The following is a 26,036-nucleotide window of genomic DNA, read 5'->3' as shown; positions in this document are numbered from 1 at the left end:
AACGAAGGGACGATCGGCTCCCGGGGGTGCACCCTTTCCGAAGTACGAACGGTAGCAGCAGAGGCCGCCTGAACCGCACCCTCGGAAGAAGAGGCAACAGCCGACGGGGCAACGGTCGGCTCTGCGAGTGGGATGGCCGATGGGATGGCAATCGGCTTCGCGGGACGTACCTCCCGTGTAGGGGAATTAGCAGTGGCCGAAGCGGTAGAGGGTCCTTCCAAACGGGGGCCAGCAGGGGATGAAGACACGATCGGCGCCTGTGGGCTTGGTGAGGCAGCTGGGACAACAGCTGATGCAGAGGGATCCTCCAAGGTCGTTGCGCCCGGATCACGAAGAGTAATCAGGGCCCTAAGAGGCACATTCACGTCTTCTGGCGCCCCTGAAGATGAACCTTTCTGGCATGGGGGCTCCTCCTCACTGGAGACTTCTACAACGGCAGGCTGCAAGAGAAGAGAGCACCGTTAAAGGAGACATGAACAAAGACCCGATTGCAAAGCGAGAGAAAGGGCCAAACCTGGGCGATGACTGGAGATGACGGAACAGGAGAAGATGGTGTGGCTTCCTTCCGGACCTTCCTGACCAAAATCTTCCTCGTTTTGGCGCGAGCTCGGGGGGCAACGGCTTCCAAAAGCCGTTTTCGCTTGGGGGTCAGCTTAGCAGTGCTCGGCTGAATCTGCATTATGCTTTTTGAGGGAGGAGGCGCATTCTTGCCGAAGAGAACCACCGGAGCAATCGCCAGGAAACAAAAGGGCGATCCATCTTCGTTCATCGGCTCTGGGCCATCTTCTTGCTGCAGAAGCAGAAAATGGAGTCAGAAAGGGGGGCCAGTAAAAGTTGAAAGAAGAAAGACCAATTAAAGGCGGTACCTCTTCAACCGGGATAGCATACTCAGGATGGATTTGCTGCAGCATCGGGCCCAGAGCTTTTCGGAAAACATGAGTTTTCCACATCGACCACCATCCCTCAAAGTCAACGGCCGAAGAAGTAAAGGAAAGATTGACGGGAACAGACAAGGGAAGGTCTGTGAACAGATTATAGCACCTCTGGGCGGTTAAAGCGTCAGGAAGGTCCACCCTGCTTGATGTCAATAGGTGAAGAAGGAAGTGGGGAGGCACCTGCGCAAGACCGAACTGCCGGGCTGCTACGACCGGCTGATAAAACTCGTAACCAGGCTTGAGGATCCGGTTAGAGGTACTCATGCCAACTGGGAGGAGACAAGGCCGAACCATGATAGAATAAAGGCGCCTGGTGTCGGCATCATAGGCAATGTCGGCCAGTCGGAAGGTAGCCGGGTTCTCAAAGAGCTCGGAATCGGCATAAGGAAGGAAGTGTGGGTTGTCAAGGCCTTTGTAGAAAATCCGGAACCATCGGGAAGCATCTAGAGGGTTCAGTTTCCCGCCAGGGAGACTATACAAAGCCTACCCAAAACTGGTACACCTAATCGGTCTCCCACTCAGATCAGGGAAGGAATTGCCGAGTAAGGAAGGAAATCAGGGGTCAGAACTTTGGAAGTAAAGACGAGCCCACAGCTGGATAAACCACCATGGGCCACCGGTCCTGATTTTCTTCTGAGAAAGAAGGCTAGAAGTCATCAAATGGAGATATCTGTAAAGCTCCCCGAGAAATAACCTACCAAGGCCAACAGATTGACCCCTGGCCAGCTCATAAGCTAAGGAGAGGTAATTCTTAGTTGGGGCAAGGGAAGGGCCACAGAAGAGGAAATGTTCGAGCCATAGGTTCAGAAAGGCTGTGTGCTCCTTCTCTGTTACAGGGCCCTTGCTTTTCTGGTGCTGGCCCAGGTATGTGCTCCAGTTAGTGCACTCGGTTTTGGATGACAGTTTATATGGGACCACAGGGAGGCTGTAAGCAGAGGGGCAGGTTGATGATATGTCCAAGCCAGTAATCATCATAATATCTAGCAATGTTGGTGTTAACGGGCTGTGCCCGAAGAGAAAGCAATTCAAGGCGTCAGACCAGAAATAGCCGATGGTCTTCAGAAGGTTCTCGTCTTTTTCAAGGGGAGAGAGGGACAGAGACAGAGCATCGGCTATCCCAATGGACTCCCATAAGGGCTGGTAAGCGCCTGCTACTCTGTTGTACCAAGCCATCCAGTTTTCAGGAGGATTCGGCCAGGCACGGAGGCTGTCCGACCAAGATTCTAGGTCTATATCCTGACTCACAAAGGGGATCCGATTGGCTTCACAAGAGATCAAATCTATGGGTTTCTCATAGGAACGAGGCCCTAGGCAGAAAGAATTGGGGGAAGAAGGGTGCGGCAAGAAGATATCGGAAGCCTGAAAAAATCCCAAGAAAAAAAGGCAAGATTGCCGAGGGAGGAATTAATTAACCGCGTAGCAAAACTTGCAGATGCTGTGTTAAAATTAATGAGGGGTCGGAGTTCACCTTCAGACCAAAGACATCGGCGGCGGTGCGCGAAGACTCCGCCATCGGGAACCTTGAGTCGGGATCCTGGAGAGCGGATCTAGGTTTGGCGGCGCAGGATCGGATATGTGTCTCAAGGACCGGGAAGGATCTTGCGGTTAGGGTTTTGAGTGAAGGGGATCGGAGTTGATCTGGATCCCAGAATCTTTGGAGATTTGTGTCAGGTGAAAAGCCAGCGGAAGGGTAAAGTAAATTGAAGGGTTATTTCAAATCCGGATCGGCATACTCTGAAGCCAATGCGCTGCCATCGGCTCCTGAAACAGATAGATTGCGCACAAAAGGAATTGCTGGTACAAAAGTAGATTTTATTCACAGCAGGGTAACATACACAAAAGAGGAGTTAACTGCTCCTAAAGATGGCCTAATGAGAATACTACAGTCTACCACCAGTATACGCCGGAGGTCTTGCGGCGCTTGGGCGACGGAACAACGCTTGGGCCACTGTCGCCGGTGTCGCTGCTGCTGTCGCCGTCATCCCCGTTATCGTCGCTGGTGAAGCTGTCGTCGCCATCGGCTCCTGTGCTGCTATCGGAGGAATCGCCCGATGACCTGCCAAGAAGGAAGGTACCTGCCATTGGATCTTCTTCGGAGGAGAAGGAATCGGCTCTTTCCTCCGAGGAAGAAAGGTCTTCCCCCCAAGACGCGTCGTCCTCATCCTCCTCCAGCTCGGCTCCGAGGAGGAGTGCGAGATCCTCGCCATCGGTTAGGGAGTCATCATCCTCTGACCGGTAACGGAAATCCCACTCTTCTTCATCCCAATGCAGGGGAGCACGGGCTTCGTAGGCAGTGATCGGATCATACTCCGGAGTTGGTTCTCGGGAGGACTCGGATTCATAAGAAATAATGGAGGAGGCAGAAGAGGAAGAAGCCATGGTAAAAGAAGAGGAAGGGAGTAACTGGTGATGGCTGCGAGAGGAAGATGGTTGGGGAAGTTGCCGTAGGAGAGTTTATAAAGATAAATCGAGAGGTGGAGTGAATCGGCATTGTGACGGTTCCCGAGGAGCGTGGTACAGAGCGGTCGTGTCAGTTGGAAGTCGGAAAGGCACGGACCGGAAGACGAAGGGTCAAGGTAATTTTAAATGATTTCGGAATTACCATCGCCGAAACCAGGGGGGCATGTGTTATCGCCATATTCTGGACAGGCTAAAAGTGGGCCGTGGAGCAAGATGGGCTTGAGAAACGGTTATGATAAGCTTGCAGATCGGGTTCCGTACGGGCGTTTGGGGCCCACAAGGCCGTGTAAACTCAGGTTTAGGCAGTTAGGATTTGTGTCGTGTTTAATTAGGGTTAGTTAAGGAGAGCAAGTCTACGGACTATAAATATGTACCATGAATAAACAAGAAAGAGAGATTCATTCATCAACAACTCACGGCGCATCGCCTCCCCTGTTCCAGGGTTCTTCATCGGGTAAGTGCCATGTTGCCCCCTGATCACGCTTCGCGTGATCGGGGGCGCATTGCTCTTATTTGTTGCTTTATATGTTGCTCGTTCTGAAGCCTTGTAGATGGCGGGTAGCATTAGTTATCGTAGTGCGTATAGAGTAATGTTATTTTTGTATCATGATCTTGCTCTGTTTCATTGTTCTTGCGTGCTCCGCGATCTTCGTACCTGATCATAGGTGCAATGATCGCATCTTGCTTTGTTTATGTTAATAGATCTAATCTGTTATGGTCGGTTCCTGCTCGTTAGGGATTTAGCTCAATATGTGCATGATTAGGCCTTGCAAACGAGTTGAAAGCTCCGGCAGTACGTTAGTATCGGATCTTAGTCTGCATAGAGATTTCTTTAAGAATCGGCTCTTTAGTTGTTCTTAGGGTCTCTGTTCGGGTTGTTTGTTATGATGCTTTGCGTATTCGTTAGGCTCAATCACGTGTAGGATGTTCCGGTTGTGTAGTGAGGGCTTAGCTGTCGTGGATTGGATTAGATTAATATCTTTAAAGCAAGTTTTATCTTATTATTATATATAAATGTCGTTTGACCCAAAGATCCGATCCGGTAATGATGCAATCGGCTCTTTATAGCCGATACCGGGGAGGAGTGATGAGCCGATCACGGCTCGGACTAACCTTTACAAGTGTCTGTGCTCACAGGAATTTCACGAATCACACCTTCCTGATCAGGTACAGGATCAGGTGGCACGCCTAGCAACCCCAAGCCAGGGTGTGCGCCAGATCGCTGGGCCGTTGACCGAGGGACCGGGGCCCGCCAGCCGTCCCGGAAGCCTCCCGGCTCCTCGTGTTGCCTGTCGCTGCTCGCCGGTGGGTTTCGATCGACAACAACGTCGAGCCATCGGAGGAGTACCAAGAGCCACCTTCTTCAGACATCTTTGAGCAGCAGTAGGAGAACTTTGAGGAAGGCAAGTATAACATGAACATCCTATCACTTTTAAATACAATTTCATACTGCATTTTAATACTGTAAGCCTATGAGGATTTCCTAGCCACTGTTATCCTTTATATAATACCTTGGGGTTGCATTTTGTTTAGTTGTGCTAGGTGCTGCGGTCTCACCCACCTCGATCCTTTTTAATTAAATTGATTAATGGTTATATGCAACTTGATCCTGAGAGTGGCCTTCTGTGCTGTGTGCTTGAGCGGCTCACGTCTCCTTAAAATATGTTTTTGTTAGAAACATGGTTTAGGGGGCCAGCATGGTGCTTAGTGCTTGGTTGGCCACTCTCCATAAGGACCGGTTCATAGAGCGACAACCTGGGACAACCGCGCAACCACAAGACTGGAATGGGACGGTCTTGACTTACTAACTAGGTCATTTTGGTTCGGGAGTAACTTACCTGCGTGGGCAAGAGGGGTGGTAAGCTTCAATAGTCCCTGCTCCTCCGGCTTGGTCTATGCTGTGTGTCTTGTACCCCCAGAGGTGGGCCCCATCGTCGCTGATCCAGAAACCTTAGCGGTTACACCTTACTAACGTGATCCTTTGTAACGGTCTCGTAGTGTGCTTGCTAGTCATCCCACCTAAGGAAGTGTGATGAACAACTAGCGTGGCTCACGACTTATGGATAAAGTTGTGCAACCTCTCGAGAGTGTATAACTAGTATACTAGCCGTGCTCATGGTCATGAGCGTCCCAGATCCTCCGTCTGATTAGTGGGGTTTACCTTTGGTGGTTTGGCTTGGTTTTCAATAGTCTCATGATTAATTTTGATTAATTATTATGCAACTTGGGTTGTGGTAATGCATCCACTTGTAGTAAATAGTTTAAATAAAATTAGCCAAGATTATAAGCTAATGCAGTTGAGTCAGCTAACCTTAGAGCCTCATAATTCGTGTTATACTTGTTGAGTACAAGTTGTGTACTCACACTTGCCTTCTCTACTCTTCTGTTCTCTCTGGGATATCTTCGACTGCTGCTTAGCACCAGGCGACGTGGAGAACTACATCAGCGGACTCGATGATTTCTAGGCGTTGTCTCCCAGTTGACGTCCCTGTGGCGCCCCATTCTTCATGTATCTATTTTACGCTTCCGCATTCCTTGAACTGATTCTTGATTCAGTTGTAATAAAGATATTCATTTATAATTTATACGCTTTTGTTTCGAGATACGTGTTGTGATATCCTGATGATTTTGTTGTATATATGCGTGACTTGATCCTGGCGCATATATGATTGCTCGGTTTATGTTCTTATAAATCGGGTGTGACAGTACATAATGTAGTTCATACAGGATTAGGGGATTGGACATGTCCTATACTTATCTATGTTGTACTCTACTCGCATGCGAAGTAGGACTAGCCGGTACAAAAGAAAACTACTCGAGTTGTACTCGAATACGATTCCTAGGCTAGTGTCGGACTAGGATTCATGTAACCCTGTCCTCCTGAATATATAAGGGCGGGCAGGGACCCCCACAAAACATCAATCAACACCCAAGCCAATACAAACCACCAAACAGGATGTAGGGTATTACGCACATCGCGGCCCGAACCTGTCTAAACCGTGTGTTGCTTGCACCTTCGAGTTCATGATCTCGGCGTCACCCTACCTAAAACTTACCACCTCGGGTATACCCCTCGGTGGGCAGGTGGTAAAACACCTACATCGCCGCCGCGCCAACCACACCACCACGACGAGCGACGCCGCCACGCATGCACCCCATTCGACCATCCGCGAGCGCCACGCCGCCTGGCCATCTTCGAGCCGTCGCAAGGAGCCGCGCGCGTTCCCCGGCTGCTGCTGCGCGCCACCGCCCCTCCTAGCTCGATCCCAACATCCTATGCGATCGTCACACCGCCTCGTCGTCAATGACCTCCTCGTGCCTTGTCCTCTCCGCGTGCCACCCGCCCGTCACACCACCAGGCCCCTGCACGGGCGCCCTCCCAATGCGCTCCACCGCTGCATCTCCGATCCACTACGCCTCCTTGCGGCCGGGCCACGCCGCCGCGCCTCACCCCATCATCAACCGCCGCCTCTCAACCTCACCGTGAAGCCACCATCCCCGCGCCACCACCGATCGTCGTCCTTGCCCCAGCCCGACCCCCGTGTCGTGCCGCCTCCCAACCTCGACCGCCGCCTCGTCAACCCCGCCGCATCACCACCATCCGCGCGCCACTACCGGTTGTCGTCCTTGCCTTGGCCCAGCCGTTGGACGCTAGAGTAGAGGGTGATGAAATTTATGCAAGAAACAAAACTTACCTATGCGTAGGTAGCCGGGCAAACGGATGACATCCTAATCGCCATCGTTGTTGGTCTTCCATACGAGCATGGAAAATATTTTTTACTTATGAGGAGGAGATCAAAATAGACACGCATATGTTCAAATTCCATCAATGGTACCCGCTGCAATCGAAGAAAGGCCAGGTCATGTTTGGACTTCAGCATCATGACCATGATTTCTTCCATGGGGATAATAAAATATGGGTGGACTTTGAATATGTGCATGCAATATACCGTAGTTATGCCCTCGACGTCTCTCTCGTCGCCTGCTAGGTTCTATAAGTATCGACTAATCTCTAGATTAATACATTTTATTAACCAACATGATATTCTTTGTGTACTAACTAATTTATATTGTATCATGTAGTATGGAGCTTCAAAGATGCCGAAAAGAAGGATGGCAGCACCAGGTGGGCTTCATGAATCCCATGCTTATCAACGAGCATACTTGACAGACGAAATATTAGGAAACATGTCAAAAAATGTACAAAGCCCTAATGCAGCAATATCACAAAACCTACATTTTCATACCCTACAACTTTAAGTAAGTCTTTATCGACTCGTAACTCTTTTCTGTTCCCAAATAAATGTTAAGTCTAATGTATGTATATATATATATGCTTGTATATTTATATGTGCAGGTTTCATTGGATTTTGTTTGTAATTTGCATGGAGTCTAGCAAAGTTATCGTGTTCGACTCGACATGGAAACCAAAGTCGGAAATCCAACACTTCTTAGACCCAATTGAACAGGTAAGTTTAAATTGCACAATAAAATCCTTTCCATTTTTAGATCAATTAAGCATCAAACAAAGTTTTAAGCGCGGGGTGTGGAAAAAATTATGACAAAAAACCAAGACAGCGGTCAATGGAAGGATGAATTAGATGTTAAATGGACTTTCCGGTATGTGGGGTCACTACTGTTCGGCATATCTCATTTGGTGTTATATATACGCATACACAAATACTGTATAACTAATTTGTTTCTCATATAGTGTTCGCGATAAGAAGAAGAAAATAATTAGTGTGGGTACTACGCATGTGATTACATGCACACCCTACTCCATTTCGGGAGGGTTACGATGGAGGACCTAAAAGTACGTACAAACCGTTCATAAATACGTTTCTAATTATGCTAAAATGATGAATTAATATATCGAGCTTTTATTTTTCAAATTGATAGATGATGCGAATCAAGGAGGAAGTTCTCCATGTGGATAGGATCAGGGCCATGTCGGAGCAGCTCATAAGATTCATTATGAACGAGATCCTGGATCCTAGAGGCGAGTTCTACCACGACAGCCATCCGATCCATAGAGAATCCGTACCGATGTCGCAAGGGCTTAAAACTTGTAATCGAGACAAAAATAATTGATCGTTACATTAATTTCTAGTGCTTGTAATCATGATATTTTTATATTTATAAATATTATCATGTCTAAATAACTTAATAACATGATTGTCAATGATATTTACTTTTTTATATATTATTTTAACTCTATCGCGAATAAAGGACGTATAGTGTTGTATACCTTGTGTACGCGTAGCAGTTCTACAACAATAAACAGCAATAAAAAATGAAATAAATTGAATTTAAAAAAAAGTTAAGCAATTTAGTACCAGTTGGTTGCTGCTAAAGAGGCCGTCTGCTTGCGTCAACGTGGCTGCCGCCTTGGTACCGGTTGGTCAAAGAGGGGTTTCAACACATGATCATCTATCCGGTGACGAAGACCGACACTTTCAATCTCGGTCTCGTAATACCGGTTCCAAAAGCCAAATTGATCCGGTGCTCGTGGACCTTTTCCCGGTAGTGGGCGGACCCGATTCTGGTGAAAAGAATTTTCAAAAATGTTTTTGTTCTCTTTATAGTATAGATTTGTTGTATAGATAGATATAGATGGGGTGTTACGGAAATCACATAAGTCATTTTCAAATGACGGTTTCCTTCCATTTCAATAGGAAGAAAGGTCAATCACTTAAAAATAAAAAAATAATAATTTGGAAATGATTACACGGTGCATACAGCTAGGCGGCAAGATAAGGATATAAGTACATATTATTGACTATTGTGCCATGCGCCCATACCTACCGTATCGCACGAGATAAGGCTCAGATCTCCTGCCAGTTCATATGCAAGCGTGTACGTACAAAATCAAAGCAGAATTATCGTGAAGTTGGAAAATCGCTGGCCATGTACCCAGACCATTGTACGTACGCATACAGTACACGTGCCAATGCAACACACACATAGCATCAACCAGAGCTAACCATGTGCAAGAAAAAGTTCGCCGGTGTTAACTGCTACACTAGTGCCGCACGTAGACATCGATCTCGACGACGCCGCCGCGGGCGAGGTCGTAGTCGTAGTTCCTGGTGAGCATGTACCCCCTCGCGAACCGGAACTTGCCCGTGCCGCCGATGACCACCGACTCGCGCACCTTGGCGTCCATGTCGATCCGGCCGTTCGCTGTCACCGAGCTGCCCCCGTGCTCGCCGGCTTCCAGGACCATGTGCATGGTCAGGTGCGACACGATGCCGCCCTCCGACACGCGCACGGCGAACCCCTGCGCGGTGCCGACGCGCCCGCTGCCCCCGTCCGGCCCCTCCGTCAGCGCGTTGTTCAGCACCACCACGTCCCCGAACTGCCGCGGCGACGACAGCAGCCGCGACAGCAGCGCGCTCCCAGCGGCGGTGGCGTTGCTGTCGATGTCGCCGCCGTCGCTGGACGACGCCGTGGCCAGGAGGGACCGGCCGGATACGACCCGCGCGGCGGTGGGGCGCGGGCCGGTGTAGTCGTCGTGCATGAAGAAGTGGAGGTGCGTGGTGGTGGTGCTGCCAGCCGTGTCGTTGCTGCGGATGTAGACGATGGCGGCGAGGAGGGAGGTGGCGGCGACGAAGACGGAGGGGAGGGAAACCGCCATGGCGATCGGTGGGATAGCTTGAGGAGGCTACGGCTGCTTGCTGCCTCGCTGGTTGGTTCCTGGTTATCTCTAGCTGGGTATGGTACGCGTGCTTATATATACTATCACAGGCCTCTTAAGACAATTAGTTCCCGACCCATGCAACCCATAATTGCGATTCCCTCTTTTTCGACCATGAGGTTTGAATATTCAACACTTACAAGATGCACAGTTTTGTAGGAAAAAAAATTGGATGGAGACGGACCCCAAACTGCATCCCGTGAGGACCTGCCCCTAAATTCTGCCGCGTGTATGCAGAAGAGATCGGACGGCAATAACTTCTTTACGGCAGCAGCTCTCTCCAAACGATGCAGCTCGGCCCGATACATCAACTCCAGATGGAGCAGACGACGAAGCCACGAAGCTGATGGTTCCTTTCTATCTAGAGCAGTGATACTGAGCACCACGTCGCCGCCGCCGCAATCGCGTAACCTGCAGACCTGCGAGTTCCCCTCCTCTCCGGCCCTTCTCATCCTTCGAAAGCGCCACCTGTACGACATCCCTCATTCCTCCTCCACCGTCTCCTGGGTCGTCCTCCGCCGTTACCACCGCCACCGTGGTCCACCATAGATACCGTCCCCCTCGGAGAGTATGTTTCAGCCATAGAAAAGAAAGACATCTCACCAGTACTTTGTGGACACGTGCGGGTACTTGACAGCCAAAATGCAATGTTTAAAACGTGAGGGTACGTGAGGGGGACCAGCTACTCCTGGTTTTCCCGCTCCCGCAGGTCACTGTTGCATGCGTGGTTGAGCGGGCGAGTCATGGTACGAAGATGAGGGGGAGAAAGTGTGGTCCAGGAAAATAGTTCTGCAGAAAAAGCTACCCTAGCCTTATCTAGCAGGGCAAGTGCCTGGTACTGTAAAAAAAATCTAGCTTCCGGAGGCAAGAACAATTAGACAATTACAGTATTAATTTTCGTAGATCAATCTTTTACAAAAGCAGAAAATAGCATGCAACATTATCCGACATACTAAACAACATAAACCACAGCATTATACGGCCTAAGTTGTGGCAGAACCGACTGAATTATTCCGGCTCAACCGCGCTAGTCATCGCAATACAGGCGATCCTGACTCAACGCACCTCAAACGGAACAACCCATTGGTCTGTCGGGTCACCGTCCGATACAACCATGGTTCAACGGGATCGAAGCAGGTTTACCTCGCACGAAGGCGAGTTTGCAATTACACTACAACTCACTAACTTTTAATTTACAGGAATAATAACATTATTACAGACTGTTTCAAGCTTTAAAGTTAACTTATACAAATATTGTTTAAAACCACAAGCTATACAAGCTTGTGCCAGAGTAACAGTGGAAGAAAATTAACACGCGACTACACACATTGCGAGAGTTGACACCACGTTCAGCCTGAAACCTGGTGTCATTCCGGAGGATCACTGCCAGTCGGGGACAGATCCCACTCCACGGACCAGCCAAACGGAACAGAAAATGGCAAGGCTGGACTATCCGTTTGGTTTACACCGGTCATACCTGAAAAATTGACTAGCAAGACTGAGTATGCTAATACTCAGCAAAACTTACCCGTGTCATGGTATACTTAGTCATGTACCTAGACTTATGATGGCTCGTAATGGTTCTGGGTTTAATTTCAGCTGAAAAGCAACAAAGAGTATGATCTAATTTTTATGTTTTAGCTTTCAGATTCTAATTGCATTAACCATTCTAGGTAAGCACCTATACTAGACAAGCAATGTAGAGATTAGCATCCATCAAGATTATTTCAATAAGAGTTACTGTTCTTACTCTATGTGGCAGAAAGAATAAGCAGTCTCAATCTCCGTGAGAAACGGACGATTCTGAATCGAATTTCCAAACCTTGCAAGGGTAAACCTAACTCACACGCTTGGAACATCCAACGATCGTTCCAAAGCAACCGTTTACCTTTCATTCCGACTCATGGATCAGGGCCACCACAAGCGACTGTAGGACCATACGCAAATCCAATGTGCAGGACGTACGTCTGTAGCGTGACTACATGACCGTACTCCTGTCCGCTGTGCGGAACGTACTCCCGCATGTCGGTGCATGTGAAAAACCAAATTACGAGTGGTGGGAGGTATGTCCACTCCTCGGGCCGATTGGTTACTAGGCTTACCGCTTTCCATATTTCACGGCATGTGGCTAGTACTTTCAAATGCTTAGCCACAGCTACCACACACTACGACCTTATCAACTTTTATCAACACAGACGGGGTAACCAATCATATCATGATACTGCACATGACCCCGTCCATCATCCTTATAGTGATTGCAGAATAGTAACATTCAATTCCTATATCGCGCGAGTGACAGGAAATCATCCGACTTCTACCGTTCCTATTAGCAGAGCATCTATTCGATATGGACTCAGGCACAATACATAGGTTCTTAGTATTTATGCATCTAGGGTTCCATTTCAACTCCTAGACTTAATGCATAATATAGATATATATATAAGGACAAAACAGTATGAGTGTACTAATTTCAAATACTAGGTTATGCATCGGGGCTTACCTTCTTGAGCGGGGCAGGGGTCAGTGATGTCAAAGACTTCCGAACTTTGGTTCGGGGCTTCAGTTATGACCTCGGCAACATTCGCAGGATCTTCAGAAAATCCTTGCTCGGGTTTCGGGACTAGTTCGTAGTCTCCGTCGTCGAGCGTTGTTGACTCTACATGATATGCAATGATTTGAATTAGATGGTTCTTGAGTTAAGAGTTCTACTTCACGATAAAGTTGCAATCCAACCAATTGATAAACATGGTTTCATAAAGCAGGAAGTTTGAATTCAAACCCACTATGTGTACTTTGATTCAATTATCAAATTAATTGATTTAATTGAATTAAGTTAACAAGTTTGTTTTTTATTTTAAAATCCATAAAGGCTATGTCCTTGTATTTTTGTGGGTTAGCTCACTTCTAGTGGATGAGCTTACTATGAATTTTTCATAATTTTCGTAAAAATAGAAACTAATGTATTTGAATTAAGTTCAAACTTCAAGTTTAAATCTAAACCTTAGGCAAATCAGTGCTATAAATCTTTAAAATTTTACTATGAACTACTCAACTAAAGAACATCATATGGTAAAAGGATCTAAGCATAAAAACCTTAGTAGCATGCTTGAATGAATTTAAACCATTTCAAGATTGATTTGCATAAGTTTAATTTAATTCAAACTAGAGTTCAGCACTGTACTTGAAATTTGCACACAAACTTACTCATACCCTAAATAGGCTACATACCAAAAATCACAAACACTAGAGCTAGCATACAAAAGTTATGCTCAAGATACCCTTTTGTTAAGTTTTAAAATAACTCTAAAAATATTTTGTTTCATACTGCAGTTTACTAACAAAAGTTGTAGAGCTATACATGTGGAACACAACAAAACTGGTTTGGTAATTTTGGATTTTTCTACAAATTGCTATGGTACTGATTTCCTACAGAAAGGCCCCTAGAAAGATTCAAATCTTTGCAATTGGATCCTTGGCCGGGTTACACAGGGATGCCGATCGGTGCTGATCAAATTCCGATGAGGGGGCTCACCGGCGGCAAGGGGAAAGTGAGGGGAAAGGTTCTGGAGCTCATGGCGGTCACGGGGTGGCCGGTGTTGAGGAAGAGAAGGGCCGAGGCGGTGGGTCGACGGTGAACAGAGACGGGCGGCGGAGGTCCGAGGGACGGCGATGTTGTTCCGGTCGCCGGAGGGCACGAGAGCGGAGGGGAAGTAGCTGGGAAGCTTCTACATGATGATGTGGTGCTGATGGTGTTCTTGGCCGGGGCTAAGAGGCAGTAGATTGTCAGGACGACGGCGAGGCCGAGCGGCGGCGGAAGCTCGAGCTCACCGGCGTAGTGGTCCGGGCGAACTAGCACAGGAGAATGAAATTGGGCGGGCTTGTGAGCTTCAGTGGGTCACGGCGGAGCTGCTAGAGCACTAGATCGGGGGTGGAAGGCGGCAGAGGCGGCTGTCGACGGGAAGCCGAGGCTGCGGCGGGGCTCCGGCGAGGTGGGGTGCTCGGGAAAAGGAAAAGCAGTGGAAATGCAGGCGTGTGAAAGCAAGAGTGGGTTTGTGGGGAGCTCCAGGACATGCTTAAGGTCCAGAAGAAGGCACGGCCATGAGGGAGCAGCTACTGGCAACCGACGGGAGGCGTGACGGCTCGGGCGGCGGTGGTGTAACGTGGAGGAGCGAGGAGAGGGCCAGCGCTGGGTGGGGAGCGGCGACGCGAGTGCTGGGACGGCACGTGGCGCAGGGAAAGGCGGCGCGGTGGCAGCTGGTGCTCGGCACATGGCCGGCGAGGGCGACGGGGGTCGGGCAGAGAGGAAAACAGGGCAAGGGAACTGGAGGTAGATGAAGGGGACTTAGTTGCAATTTCCCAAAAGTGCAGGGACTCCACTGTAAAACCTAGTTAACTTTCAAACCATAGCTCAAATGGAAATGTGCCCCAAAGCAAAAGTGTAGAGTTCAACAAGATCTACAACTTTGCTTTAAGGTTCAGTTTCAAAATAGTTAAGGATTTGAATTTAATATTAAACTTGGTAAAAGTTTAAAATTTAAAGAAATCCTATTTAAAATCTACATTACACTTGCATCCTTTAGGTAGTTTCACCTCTATTTGTGGTTTAAAAGTAAGTTCTTGACTTTTTGCAAAACAACCTTCATATATTTTGATTTTTTCCTCCCATTCTCACCCATTTTGTACCAAAGGACCTAAATTTTCTAGAATTACATAAATATACTTTTCCCTTTGCATTCAAATTTTAACACACATACAAAAAAATCAAACATACATACTTCCTACTAGAATCTAGTGTGTTTTAATCCTAAGTACCTAAATGTCACAGCCTTCCCCCCTAAAAATAATCTCGTCCCGAGATTCCGGAACAGGATGGAATTGGACGATCAGATTTGGGAGTTGGCTTGAAGGAAGTCTGGAAAGTTTCACTGAAGATAGTATTCGGTTTCCCAAGTCGCTTCTTCTTCAGTATGATGATCCCACTGAATTTTAAACATCTTGATGGTCTTTCTTCTAGTACTTCTCTCTTTGGTGTCTAGCACTTTGATCGGATGTTCGATATAGGTTAGATCAGATTCGATTTTGATGGCTTGGGGAGCTATGATCTTGGTAGAAACTTTGACACATTTCCTAAGTTGAGACACATGGAAGATATCATGAATAGCCGCTAGTTGAGGAGGAAGTTGAAGACGATATGCTATGGGTCCACAGATTTCTACAATCTCAAAGGGTCCGACATATCTAGGGGCAAGTTTTCCTTTTACGCCGAACCGTTAAATACCCCGAGTAGGAGATACTCGAAGATATACGAAGTCTCCGATCTGGAACTGTAATGGTCTTCTTCGTATATCAGCGTAGCTTTTCTGTCGAGATTGGGCGGCTTTGAGATTATTCTGAATAGTCTTCACCTTTTCCTCTGTTTCAGTGACAAGGTCGGGTCCAAAGATTTTACACTCGCCGGTTTGTGACCAACTCAAAGGAGTTCGGCATTGGCGACCGTATAATGCTTTGAACGGAGCCATCTTGAGACTTGTCTGATAACTGTTGTTGTAGGAAAATTCTGCTAGGGATAAGCATTTGTCCCAGTTCTTATCATACCGAAGTACGTAGGCTCTAAGCATATCTTCTAGAATCTGATTTATCCTTTCCGTTTGCCCATCTATCTGAGGATGATATGCGGAGCTTTGGATTAGCTTAGTTCCAAGAGCATGTTGAAGTTGCTTCCAGAACCGAGCAATGAATTGTGCCCCACGATTGGAAATGATCGTTCTAGGTACTCCACGAAGATGAACGATTTGATCTAGATAGAACTCAGCATACTTTTTAGCGTTGTAAGTAGTATGCACTGGAAGAAAATGGGCAATTTTGGTTAATCGATCAACGATTACCCAAATAGAGTCATGCCTCAGAGAAGTGTTGGTTAAGCCAATGATAAAATCCATGCTGATACCCTCCCACTTCCAGGAGGGAATGGGTAGAGGTTGAAGAATACCAGCAGTTCTTAGATGACTGGCCTTAACTCTTTGGCAAATATCACACTCCGAGATATATTTTGCAATTTCTCACTTCATACGGGTCCACCAAAAGTTCTCTTTCAAATCTTGGTACATCTTGGTACTGCCAGGGTGCATAGAGAATTTGGACAGATGGGCTTCGTCCAATATCTGCTTACGAAGCTTATGATCCTTGGGTACAACGGTACGTTCGTTGAACCATAGAACCCCTTCGTGATCTACTCGAAAGCACTTGTACTTTCCTTCTCCTTGTGCTAACTTCTGCTTGATGATTCTGATTCCTTTGTTATGCTATTGTGCCAGGATGATGTTATCCCTAAGCGTAGCTCCAACTGAGAGATGATTCAAGCTACCTTGGGGAATGATCTCTAGATTGAGCTTCCTCATCTCCCAACAAAGAGTCTCATTGAAAGCCTCAACAAATAAGCAAGAGCAATGCGCTTTGCGGCTAAGTGCATCCGCAACAACGTTGGCCTTGCCTGGATGATAATGTACTTCTAGATTATAATCCTTGATAAGCTCTAGCCAACGTCTTTGCCTTATATTTAGATCTGCTTGCGTGAAAATGTACTTGAGGCTTTTATGGTCAGTATAGATATGACACTTTGTACCCATAAGATGATGTCTCCAAATCTTAAGTGCATGGATGACAGTTGCGAGTTCAAGATCATGAGTAGGATAGTTCTGTTCATGAGTCCTGAGTGCTCGCGATGCATATGCAATCACTCGGTTGTCTTGCATAAGCACACAACCAAGTCCGATTCCCGAAGCATCACAATAGATGTCAAAAGGTTTGGAAACATCTGGTTGAGCCAGAACTGGGGCAGTAGTGAGATGTGCTCTGAGGATGTGGAATGCATCTTCATATTTCTAATCTCAAGAGAATTTAACTCCTTTCTTTAGCAGTTCGGTCATAGGTTTGGCTATTCTAGAAAAGTCAGGAATGAAACGACGATAATAGCCAGCTAGACCAAGAAAACTGCGAATCTGATGAACGGACGTAGGTGGTTTCCAGTCCAATACTTCTTGAACTTTACTAGGATCAATGGATATACCGTCACTGGAGATGGTATGTCCCAGAAATTTAACGATATCCAGCCAAAACTCACATTTGGAGAATTTGGCGTACAAGTGGTGGTGTCTCAATCTTTGAAGAACAACATGAAGATGTTTCGCATGGTATTCCGGATTTTTAGAGTAGATCAGAATGTCATCAATGAAGACCACTACGAATTTATCGAGTTCTTGCATGAAGACAGAGTTCATGAGATACATGAAGTATGCTGGGGCATTGGTAACACCAAACGACATGACCAGATATTCGTAGAGTCCATATCTAGTAGAAAAGGCTATTTTTGGAATGTCACTCGGCCTGATCTTGATTTGATGATATCCAAAGCGGAGGTCAATATTAGAGAATACCTTGGCTCCGGCTAGCTGATCGAACAAAATGTCAATGCGGGGCAGAGGATACTTGTTTTTGATGGTTACCGCATTGAGGGGACGATAATCTACACATAGCCTTAAGCTATTATCTTTCTTTTTCATGAATAGGGCTGCACAACCCCATGGTGAAGCACTCGGACGAATGAAACCCTTATCAAGGAGGTCCTGGAGTTGGATTTTTAACTCTGCTAACTCATTGGGTGGCATACGATAGGGCCTCTTAGAGATGGGGGCTGTGCCGGGTTGCAATTCTATGATAAACTCAATATCCCTGTCTGGGGGCATCCCAAGCAAATCATCTGGAAAAACATCTGGGTATTCGCAAACCATAGGGATGTCCTTTAACTTAATCCCTTTTACAGCATAAGCACAAGAGTTATTGCACTCCCATTGTGGAAGATATAGAATAGTAGTGTCATGTTCAGGTGAATCTATCTCCACAGCTCGGAAAGATATCTAATGTCACTTGGTGCCTAGTCATCCAATCCATGCCTAGGAGGACATCCATTCCATCTAGGTCCAATAACAGTAAATCTGTTTTCATCAGATTGCTACCCAACCGAATTGGCACCTTTCTAAAGATTTGATTTGATGCAATTTTACCGCCAGGAGTCGCTATCATATAGGCTCCTTTAGTAGGATAAATATCCAGGCCTACTTTTATCCCACACTTTGAACTAATAAAACTATGGGTTGCACCAGAATTGAAAAGTATAATCACGGGTTGATGTTTTATACAGAAAGTACCCGTCCTTATTGGCGCACCCTCGGGGAGTTCGGAGAGAGTTGTGAAGTTCACCCTTCCCTGGCGGACTTGTACCATCTGCTTCTTGCCCTTGCCCTTGTTGTTCGGGTTGGATGTTTGCCCTTGGAAAGATCTTCTGGGTTGGGGGCAACCCTTAATGAAATGGGATGGGCTACCGCAATTGAAATAACGATAGTTGTTGTTTCCTTGATTGGATGGCGGAAAGCTCGGCCGCGGGCTGTCAGACCCGGGGCCACGAGGCTGTGTACATCAAGGAGTCCGTATTGGGCTAGGGGATAGGATGTGTCCTGTACCTTATTTATGTTGGATTCCACCCGCATGCGGAGTAAAACTAGTCGATACAGAAGGAAACTACTCGAGTTGTACTTGAGTACGATTCCTAAGCTAGTATCAGGCTGGGATTCATGTAACCCTGTCCCCCCGGATATATAAGGGCGGGCAGGGACCCCCTCAAAACCAAGATCACCAGATCAACATCAAGGCAATACAAACCATCATACAGGACGTAGGGCATTACGCATATTGCGGCCTGAACCTGTCTAAATCTTGTGTTGTCTGCACCTTCGAGTTCCTGATCTCGGCGCACCCCAACCCAAAACCTACCACCTTGGGTATACCCCTCGGTGGGCAGCCGGATAAAACCTGACAGCTGGCGCGCCAGGTAGGGGGGCGCATCAGAGATCCGCTGGAGAACTCGATGGCTCTTTTCAAGTTCCCCAGTCCCGTGCTCCCTGAGGGCACAACTTTTGTTTTTGGCTCATGGGTCTGCGTCGCCAACGGCGCAGGCGGATTCCGTTGGCACATCATCGACGACACCATCAAGCTAAAAACACTCACCGCAAGGCTCGATGACTTTGTCGATAATCTCGACGAGTTACCATTTTTTGATTCTGCCAGGGAAACCGAGGCAGAGTCTGTCACTACTGTTCCTTTCTCCGCGTTGGAGGAGGACTTGGACTCTCTGCTCCAGGCTGGGGGTTCCGATGCCACCGCATGTCGGGGGGCTGAGGATCACCTAGCCACTTGTGGGCTGCTGATCACCACCACCTCCGAAGGACGAATCGTTCATTGGAAGGGGATGGATCTGTCCGATCTACTCGGACATGAAGACTGCTTGGTAGCCCACCTTGAACCCTTGCCTTTTCAGGAGGGCAGGGCGTTGGCTACCATCACCAAGGGCTCGACTCAACTAGTCGAAGCCTCCTCTGAAGAACTCGCAATCCGCCAAGTGCTGATGGCGGAGGAGGGGGACGACGATGCCCTCATCCCCATCGGCGCACTTGACGGGATATCAGAAGACGAAGATACTGCCGATGCTATCGACGAGAATGACGCCGAGTGTGACACGCGGCGAGCCAGGAAAAGAGCTCGTGCGGTTCGTAGAAGGCGAGCCAACAAGCGCGTACATTCTGCACAGCGCGAACTCGATGCTGAATTCACCGCCGCAGATGAACGAGGCTTCAGGACTCCTGTGGCCAACATCGCTCGGGTAACAGCGCTTCTCGAGCGAAGCAACGATCCCAATGTTCAACAAGCGCTCCGCTACACCCAACGGGCATGGATCCAGCTGGACCAGCAGGCCCCGGCATCACTCGTCGAGGATGAGCGCGTCGGAGATAGCCGGAGCTAGGCCCCAAGTCGACTAACAGGCAATCGCCCGCGCCCCCAACACAGCAATAACAATGATGGTGCAGGTGGGAGTCAGGTCACCGGAGGAAGGCGGCAGCCACCTCTGGCGAATAACCGAGGCAGCCCAACCGCCCACGTCAACAACCGGACCTTCACCAGAAGATCAATGAGGGGCGCGACGTCCGGTCAGTCCTCGACTCGAGGCGACGGGAACGCGAGGTAGCTGAGCGGGACGATGCTGACTGCAGCGATCGTTTTCCTGCGTTCACTACGAGATTCAACAGCTACAAGTACCTGGAGGGTTTCAAGCCGATCGGCATCACCAAGTATGACGGTAAGCAGGCCCCCCAACAATGGCTCCGCTGTTACTCCACTGCCATTGAGGTGGCCGGTGGCTCCAACACTACCAAAGTCGTCTACTTTCCGTTGGCTTTGGAGCCTGCACCGCTGACCTGGCTGGAAAGCCTCCCCAACGACTCCATCGACTCCTGGGAGGGCCTCAAGAAGGTTTTCATCGACAACTTCCAGGGGGCGATAACCTATGCAAGAACCCGGCACGACCTCGCCCAGTGCAAGCAGGAGCGTAACGAACTCCTCCGGTCCTACACCCGCCGTTTCTTCGATGTGCGGGCCACCATCGCCAACATCACAGAGGAGGACATCATTGACTGCTTCTACAACGGCCTAACAGACCCAGGTATATGTCGTGATTTTGGGCGTAACAGGCCGAAGATGGTTGCAGGACTACGTGACATGATGCACGACTGGTCCGAACAAGAAGAAAAGATGCGCGAGAGGTTTCCAAGACGCACCGACCTCAACCAGAAGCGCAACAATGACAACCGGGCTGACAAAGGCCAGCGGGACTTTTCAGGTTCTTCCTAAAAACGCAAGCCAGACGATCTCGTCGTGGCTGTGGAACGTCCTCCGCGGGGTAAGAAGTCAACCACGCAGGAGCAGTTTGAAAAGCTCCTGCAGAAGAAATGCCCATGGTGCATCAACTACAAACACGCAGCGATCGACTGCTTTCAGCTCAAGCGCACCTTTGGCTCCCCTGGAAACGGCAAGAAGAACAAGTCAACGGGCAAAGATCCCGAAGACGAGGACCAAGAAGATAAATCTGAAACAGCCAAGTTCTAGGATGCCTCCAAAACCGTCAATGTTATCTTTGGTGGTGATAAAGATTTTTGTTCCAAGCGCGAACAGAAGCTGCTGCTACGGGAAATTCTATCCATCGAGCCGGCGGTACCACAACCACTCCGATGGTCGGAGGTCCCCATATCATTTTCCCGTACTGACCAGTGGACCAGCTTTTCCGAGCCTGGGAAGTTTCCACTGGTGCTGGATCCCGTGGTCGCAGAAGTCAAGCTCACTCGGGTTCTCATCGATGGCGGGAGCGGACTTAATCTTATCTTCGCCAGTACGCTGAAGAAGATGGGTCTGGACCTGACCAACAAGCTTGTTCCGAGCAAGGCTCCTTTTTACGGTATTGTTCCTGGCAATGCCGCTCACTCGCTTGGAACGGTTGTTCTCCCAGTCACTTTCAGGACGAGGGAGAATTACCGAACCGAATTCATCAAGTTCGAGGTGGCCAACTTCGAATCTTCCTACCACGCTATACTGGGGAGGCCGGCGCTCGCTAAGTTCATGGCAGTGCCGCATTACGTCTACTTACTTCTCAAGATGCCAGGACGCAGTGGCATGCTCAGACTTCGAGGCGACTTGAAGAAGTCCTATGATTGCAACCAAGAGGCCATCCAGTATGCATCGACTTCCCGGGTGCCAGATGCTTCCGGAGAAGTACTCGCGGCCGCACAGCAACTTTCTCAAGCCGAGCTGGACATCCCGACAAAGAAGGCAAGCCAATCAGGCGTTAAGTCGACAGGTGAGGTGGCTCTCAAGTCGATCCAGCTCCAAGAAGGCGACTCATCCAAGACAGCCATCATTGGCGCGGGCTTGGGTGACAAATAGGAATTCGCGCTCGTCAGTTTCCTGCGGGCTAACTGAGACATATTCGCATGGAAACCATCGGATATGTCTGGGGTGCCCAAGGAGCTGATCGAGCATAGTCTTAATGTGTACCCACAAGCTGTACCAAAGAAGCAACGACTTCGTCGTTTTGCTCCTGATAAATGGGAGGCTATCAAACGGGAAATAGCTAAACTCCTCGCGGCTGGATTCATTAAAGAAGTAATCCACCCAGAGTGGGTAGCTAACCCTGTTCTTGTATTGAAAAAGAATAAAGAATGGAGAATGTGTGTCGATTATACCGATCTCAATAAGCATTGCCCGAAGGATCACTTTGGGCTCCCTCGCATCAATCAGGTAGTCGACTCAACTGCAGGTTGCGTACTGCTATGTTTCCTTGATTGTTATTCAGGGTACCATCAGATTGCTCTCAAGGAGGAAGACCAAATCAAGACCGCATTCATCACCCCGTTTGGGACTTATGTCTACAAGACGATGTCCTTCGGGTTGAAAAATGCAGGCGCTATCTATCAGCGTGCAATCCAGATGTGCTTCGCTGATCAGTTACACCGAAATGTGGAATCCTACGTGGACGACGTGGTCGTGAAGACCAAAAGTCCCGAGGGCCTGATCGCGGATCTGAAGGAAACTTTCGCCAGCCTACGGAAATACCGATGGAAGCTCAATCCGACCAAGTGCGTTTTCGACGTTCCTTCGGGTAAATTGCTCGGGTTCATCGTGAGTAACCGGGGCATCGAGGCCAACCCAGAAAAGATCACAGCCATCACTGATATGGGGGCACCTGCCACAATCAAAGATGTGCAAAAACTTACAGGGTGCATGGCAGCCCTTAACAGGTTCATCTCCCGACTCGGGAAGAGAGGACTTCCTTTTTTCAAGCTCTTGAAGCGCCAAGATAAATTTCACTGGACAGAGGAAGCTGAGCGGGCCATGCAGGACCTCAAACAGCACCTACAGTCGCCCCCGATCCTCACAGCACCATTGCCGGGTGAGACCCTCTTACTTTACATTGCGGCAACTACCCATGTTATCAGCAGTGCCATTGTTGTCGAGCGCTCCGAGGAAGGCCATGCGTTCGGTGTGCAGAGGCCTGTTTACTTCGTAAGTGAAGTACTCTCAGAGTCTAAGGTGCGGTACCCGGCAGTCCAGAAGCTTCTTTATGGCATACTGATTACTTCACGGAAATTACGCCACTACTTTGAAGAATACTAGGTCACCGTGATCACAGATTTCCCGTTGGTGGATATCCTACACAATCAGGACACCACAGGCCGTATTTCAAAGTGGGCAGTGGAACTAGGGGCTTTGTCGATCAATTTCAAGCCACGCATTGCGATCAAGTCCCAAGCTCTAGTCGACTTCATGGCAGAGTGGAGGGAAAATCAAGTTCCAATTCCAGTCGACAAGCCAGAGCATTGGACCATGTATTTCGATGGTTCTCTCAAGCTCGATGGCGGTGGCGCTGGCGTGTTGTTCATATCCCCAAGAGGCGAACAACTCAAGTACATACTCCAAATCCTCTAGGAGGTATCCAACAATGAAGCCGAGTATGAAGCCTTGCTTCACGGGCTCCGTTTGGCGATATCACTAGGGATCAAGCGGCTACTGGTCTACGGTGATTCTCTTTTGGTCGTCCAGCAGGTCAACAAAGAGTGGGACTGCAACAAAGAGACCATGGAGGCCTATGTACAAGAGGTTCGCAAACTAGAGAACAAATTCTCTAGCTTAGAAGTTCATCATGTGCTACGGGAGCACAATGTCGCCGCTGATGCCTTGTCTAAGCTGGGTTCAACCCGAACACAAGTCCCAGCAGGGGTATTCATACAAGAGTTGAAGCAACCATCTATCAGCCCTTCACCACAGGTCTCCACCGGCACTGGCTCTGTACAGCCAGAACGGGAGGTTATGCTGGTTGGCGAGGACTGGAGAGGACCCTTTATCGACTTCATCCGAGATCTCATATTACCAGCAGGGATGGACCCCAAGAGCGCTGATGCCACCCGTGTCATACGATGGAGCAAGGGGTTCGTCTTAGTCGCAGACAGGCTATATCGACGTGGTGCATGGTCTGGCGGGCTTATGAAGTGCGTCACAACAGAGGAGGGCCAGGACATTTTGCGAGAGATACACGAGGGTGTATGCGGTAACCATGCAGCGTCACGCACGCTAGTTGGCAAAGCGTATCGAGCTGGCTTTTGGTGGCCCACCGCCGTGTCTGACGATGAGGACCTGGTGCGACGATGTCAGAATTGTCAGTTCTTCGGCAAGCAATCACATGTCTTGGCCCACAACCTTATTACCATACCACCTTCCTGGCCGTTTGCATGCTGGAGCCTTGACATGATTGGGCCCTTTGCAACAGCGCCAGGGGGGTTTACTCATGTCCTTGTGGCTATCGACAAGTTTACCAAGTGGATCGAGTTCAAACCAATCACCAAGCTTACTCCAGACAGGGTGGTCGACTTCATCTCTGATATCTTGCACCATTTCGGCTTCCCCAACACAATTATCACTGATTTGGGTTCAAATTTCACGGCCAACCAATTCTGGGAATTCTGTGAAAATTCATCCATCAAGGTCAAGTACGTTTCGGTGGCACACCCAAGGGCAAATGGGCAAGTCGAGCGGGCAAACGGCTTGATCATTGACGGTCTCAAGAAAAGACTTTATGATGCCAATACCAAAAAGGGCGGGAAGTGGGTACACGAGTTGCCACACATTATCTGGCGGCTCAGGACTCAGCCGTCCAAAGCCACAGGGCAGACTCTGTTCTTTCTGGTTTACGGCTCCGAGGCGATTCTCCCAGCGGACATCATGTGGAAATCCCCAAGGGTCGAGATGTATAAAGAAGGCGAGGCGGATGAAGCACGACAGCTGGAGCTAGATTCTGTCGAAGAGGCTTGCTGCTCTGCTCTCGTTCAGTCAGCCCGTTACCTACAGGGGATCCGGCGACATCATGATCGCAACATTAAGGAATGGTCATTTAGCATAGGCAACCTCGTCCTTCATCGCGTTCAGGATGAGTCGGGTTTGCACAAGCTTAACTCGAGATGGAAGGGACCGTTCATCGTCAAGAGGGTTACAAGACCAAGATCTTATCGACTACAACACCCCGATGGTCAGGATGTGCCTAATTCATGGAATATACAACACCTGCGACATTTCTACCCTTAAGGGGACTTGTCCCCAGTTCCTGTACGCGCCACGATTATTTTCCTTTTCTGGGTCCATATGGCGGCTTTTTGTGCCACATGACCTGAAAGGTAGTTTCTCGAATACACTGCGGAGGCTACGGCCACGTCCATATTATTCAAATCGACTTCTTGCTACACGCATTTGTGTCGTCATGATGACAATCATGTCTTTTCCAGACTCATTGGGCTCGACTTGTTCGGGTTTTATCTAACTTGTTTGGCTTGTCCCTTCGCTGGACTGTACCGACTACCCCTGACGTCGTTATACTCAGGGTAGTTTTTGGCTGTTTGCTACGAGGCATCCTAGTCGCTGCGCCACATATCGCGCGCTCCGGGCAAGTTGGTTCCGCTCGGTCGGACTTCATCTGGCTTACGCGACAAGCTCACGTGCAGAGCTATATCGGCTACCTTCTGAGCCGTTGCCCTCAGAAGTAGCAGGTCTTTGCCTCAGACGAGACAATACTCTCAGAATTCTCATAAGGCTACATAAAAGATAACTGTGGTCTCTTATATTACAAAAGGCTTAACTACTAAGGGTTCAGTTTTGGACCATGTTTACTACAATTTTCTCAGCTACTGGCCTGGCTTCCTCCAAGTACTCACGGAACCTCTCATCAGTGCAGTCGGCAGCTACGCCCCCTGAGAGTACTTCAAGTCGAGCCTTCAGCCAGTATGATCTTACTAGCCCTAAGGCGTGACCCACGTAGGTGGCGGCGGCCTTGGTGACGAAGTCCAAGATCCTTTGTGGCGCTCCACGAAGACGATCTACCAGTGGGGGCTCGCCTTCGGAGTTGTCCTCCCGTGGGTCCACCATCTCAACAAGCTCTTGAGCTGCCGCCTTCAGCTCCTCCAGCTCTTTCTGGCGTTTCTCCTTCTCTTCGCCCAGAGTCTTGATCTGCTGGAGGCAGT

At 48.7% G+C, this 26,036-nt stretch overlaps 1 protein-coding gene across 1 annotated transcript; it reads right to left on the bottom strand.

Moving 5' to 3' along the window:
* Positions 1-9,268: 9,268 nt before the first annotated feature.
* Positions 9,269-10,124, bottom strand: LOC112902956 (dirigent protein 1-like). The gene has a single exon (XM_025972154.1). It carries the CDS (start codon positions 10,030-10,032, stop codon positions 9,418-9,420), a length of 615 nt encoding a protein of 204 aa, XP_025827939.1. The 5' UTR covers positions 10,033-10,124; the 3' UTR covers positions 9,269-9,417.
* Positions 10,125-26,036: the final 15,912 nt, after the last annotated feature.

The sequence above is a fragment of the Panicum hallii genome, chromosome 8 (assembly GCF_002211085.1).
Source record: "Panicum hallii strain FIL2 chromosome 8, PHallii_v3.1, whole genome shotgun sequence".
Lineage (NCBI taxonomy): Eukaryota > Viridiplantae > Streptophyta > Magnoliopsida > Poales > Poaceae > Panicum > Panicum hallii.
The sequence above is the reverse complement of the archived record's forward strand: the minus strand, read 5'-3'. Positions and strand labels throughout refer to the sequence as shown.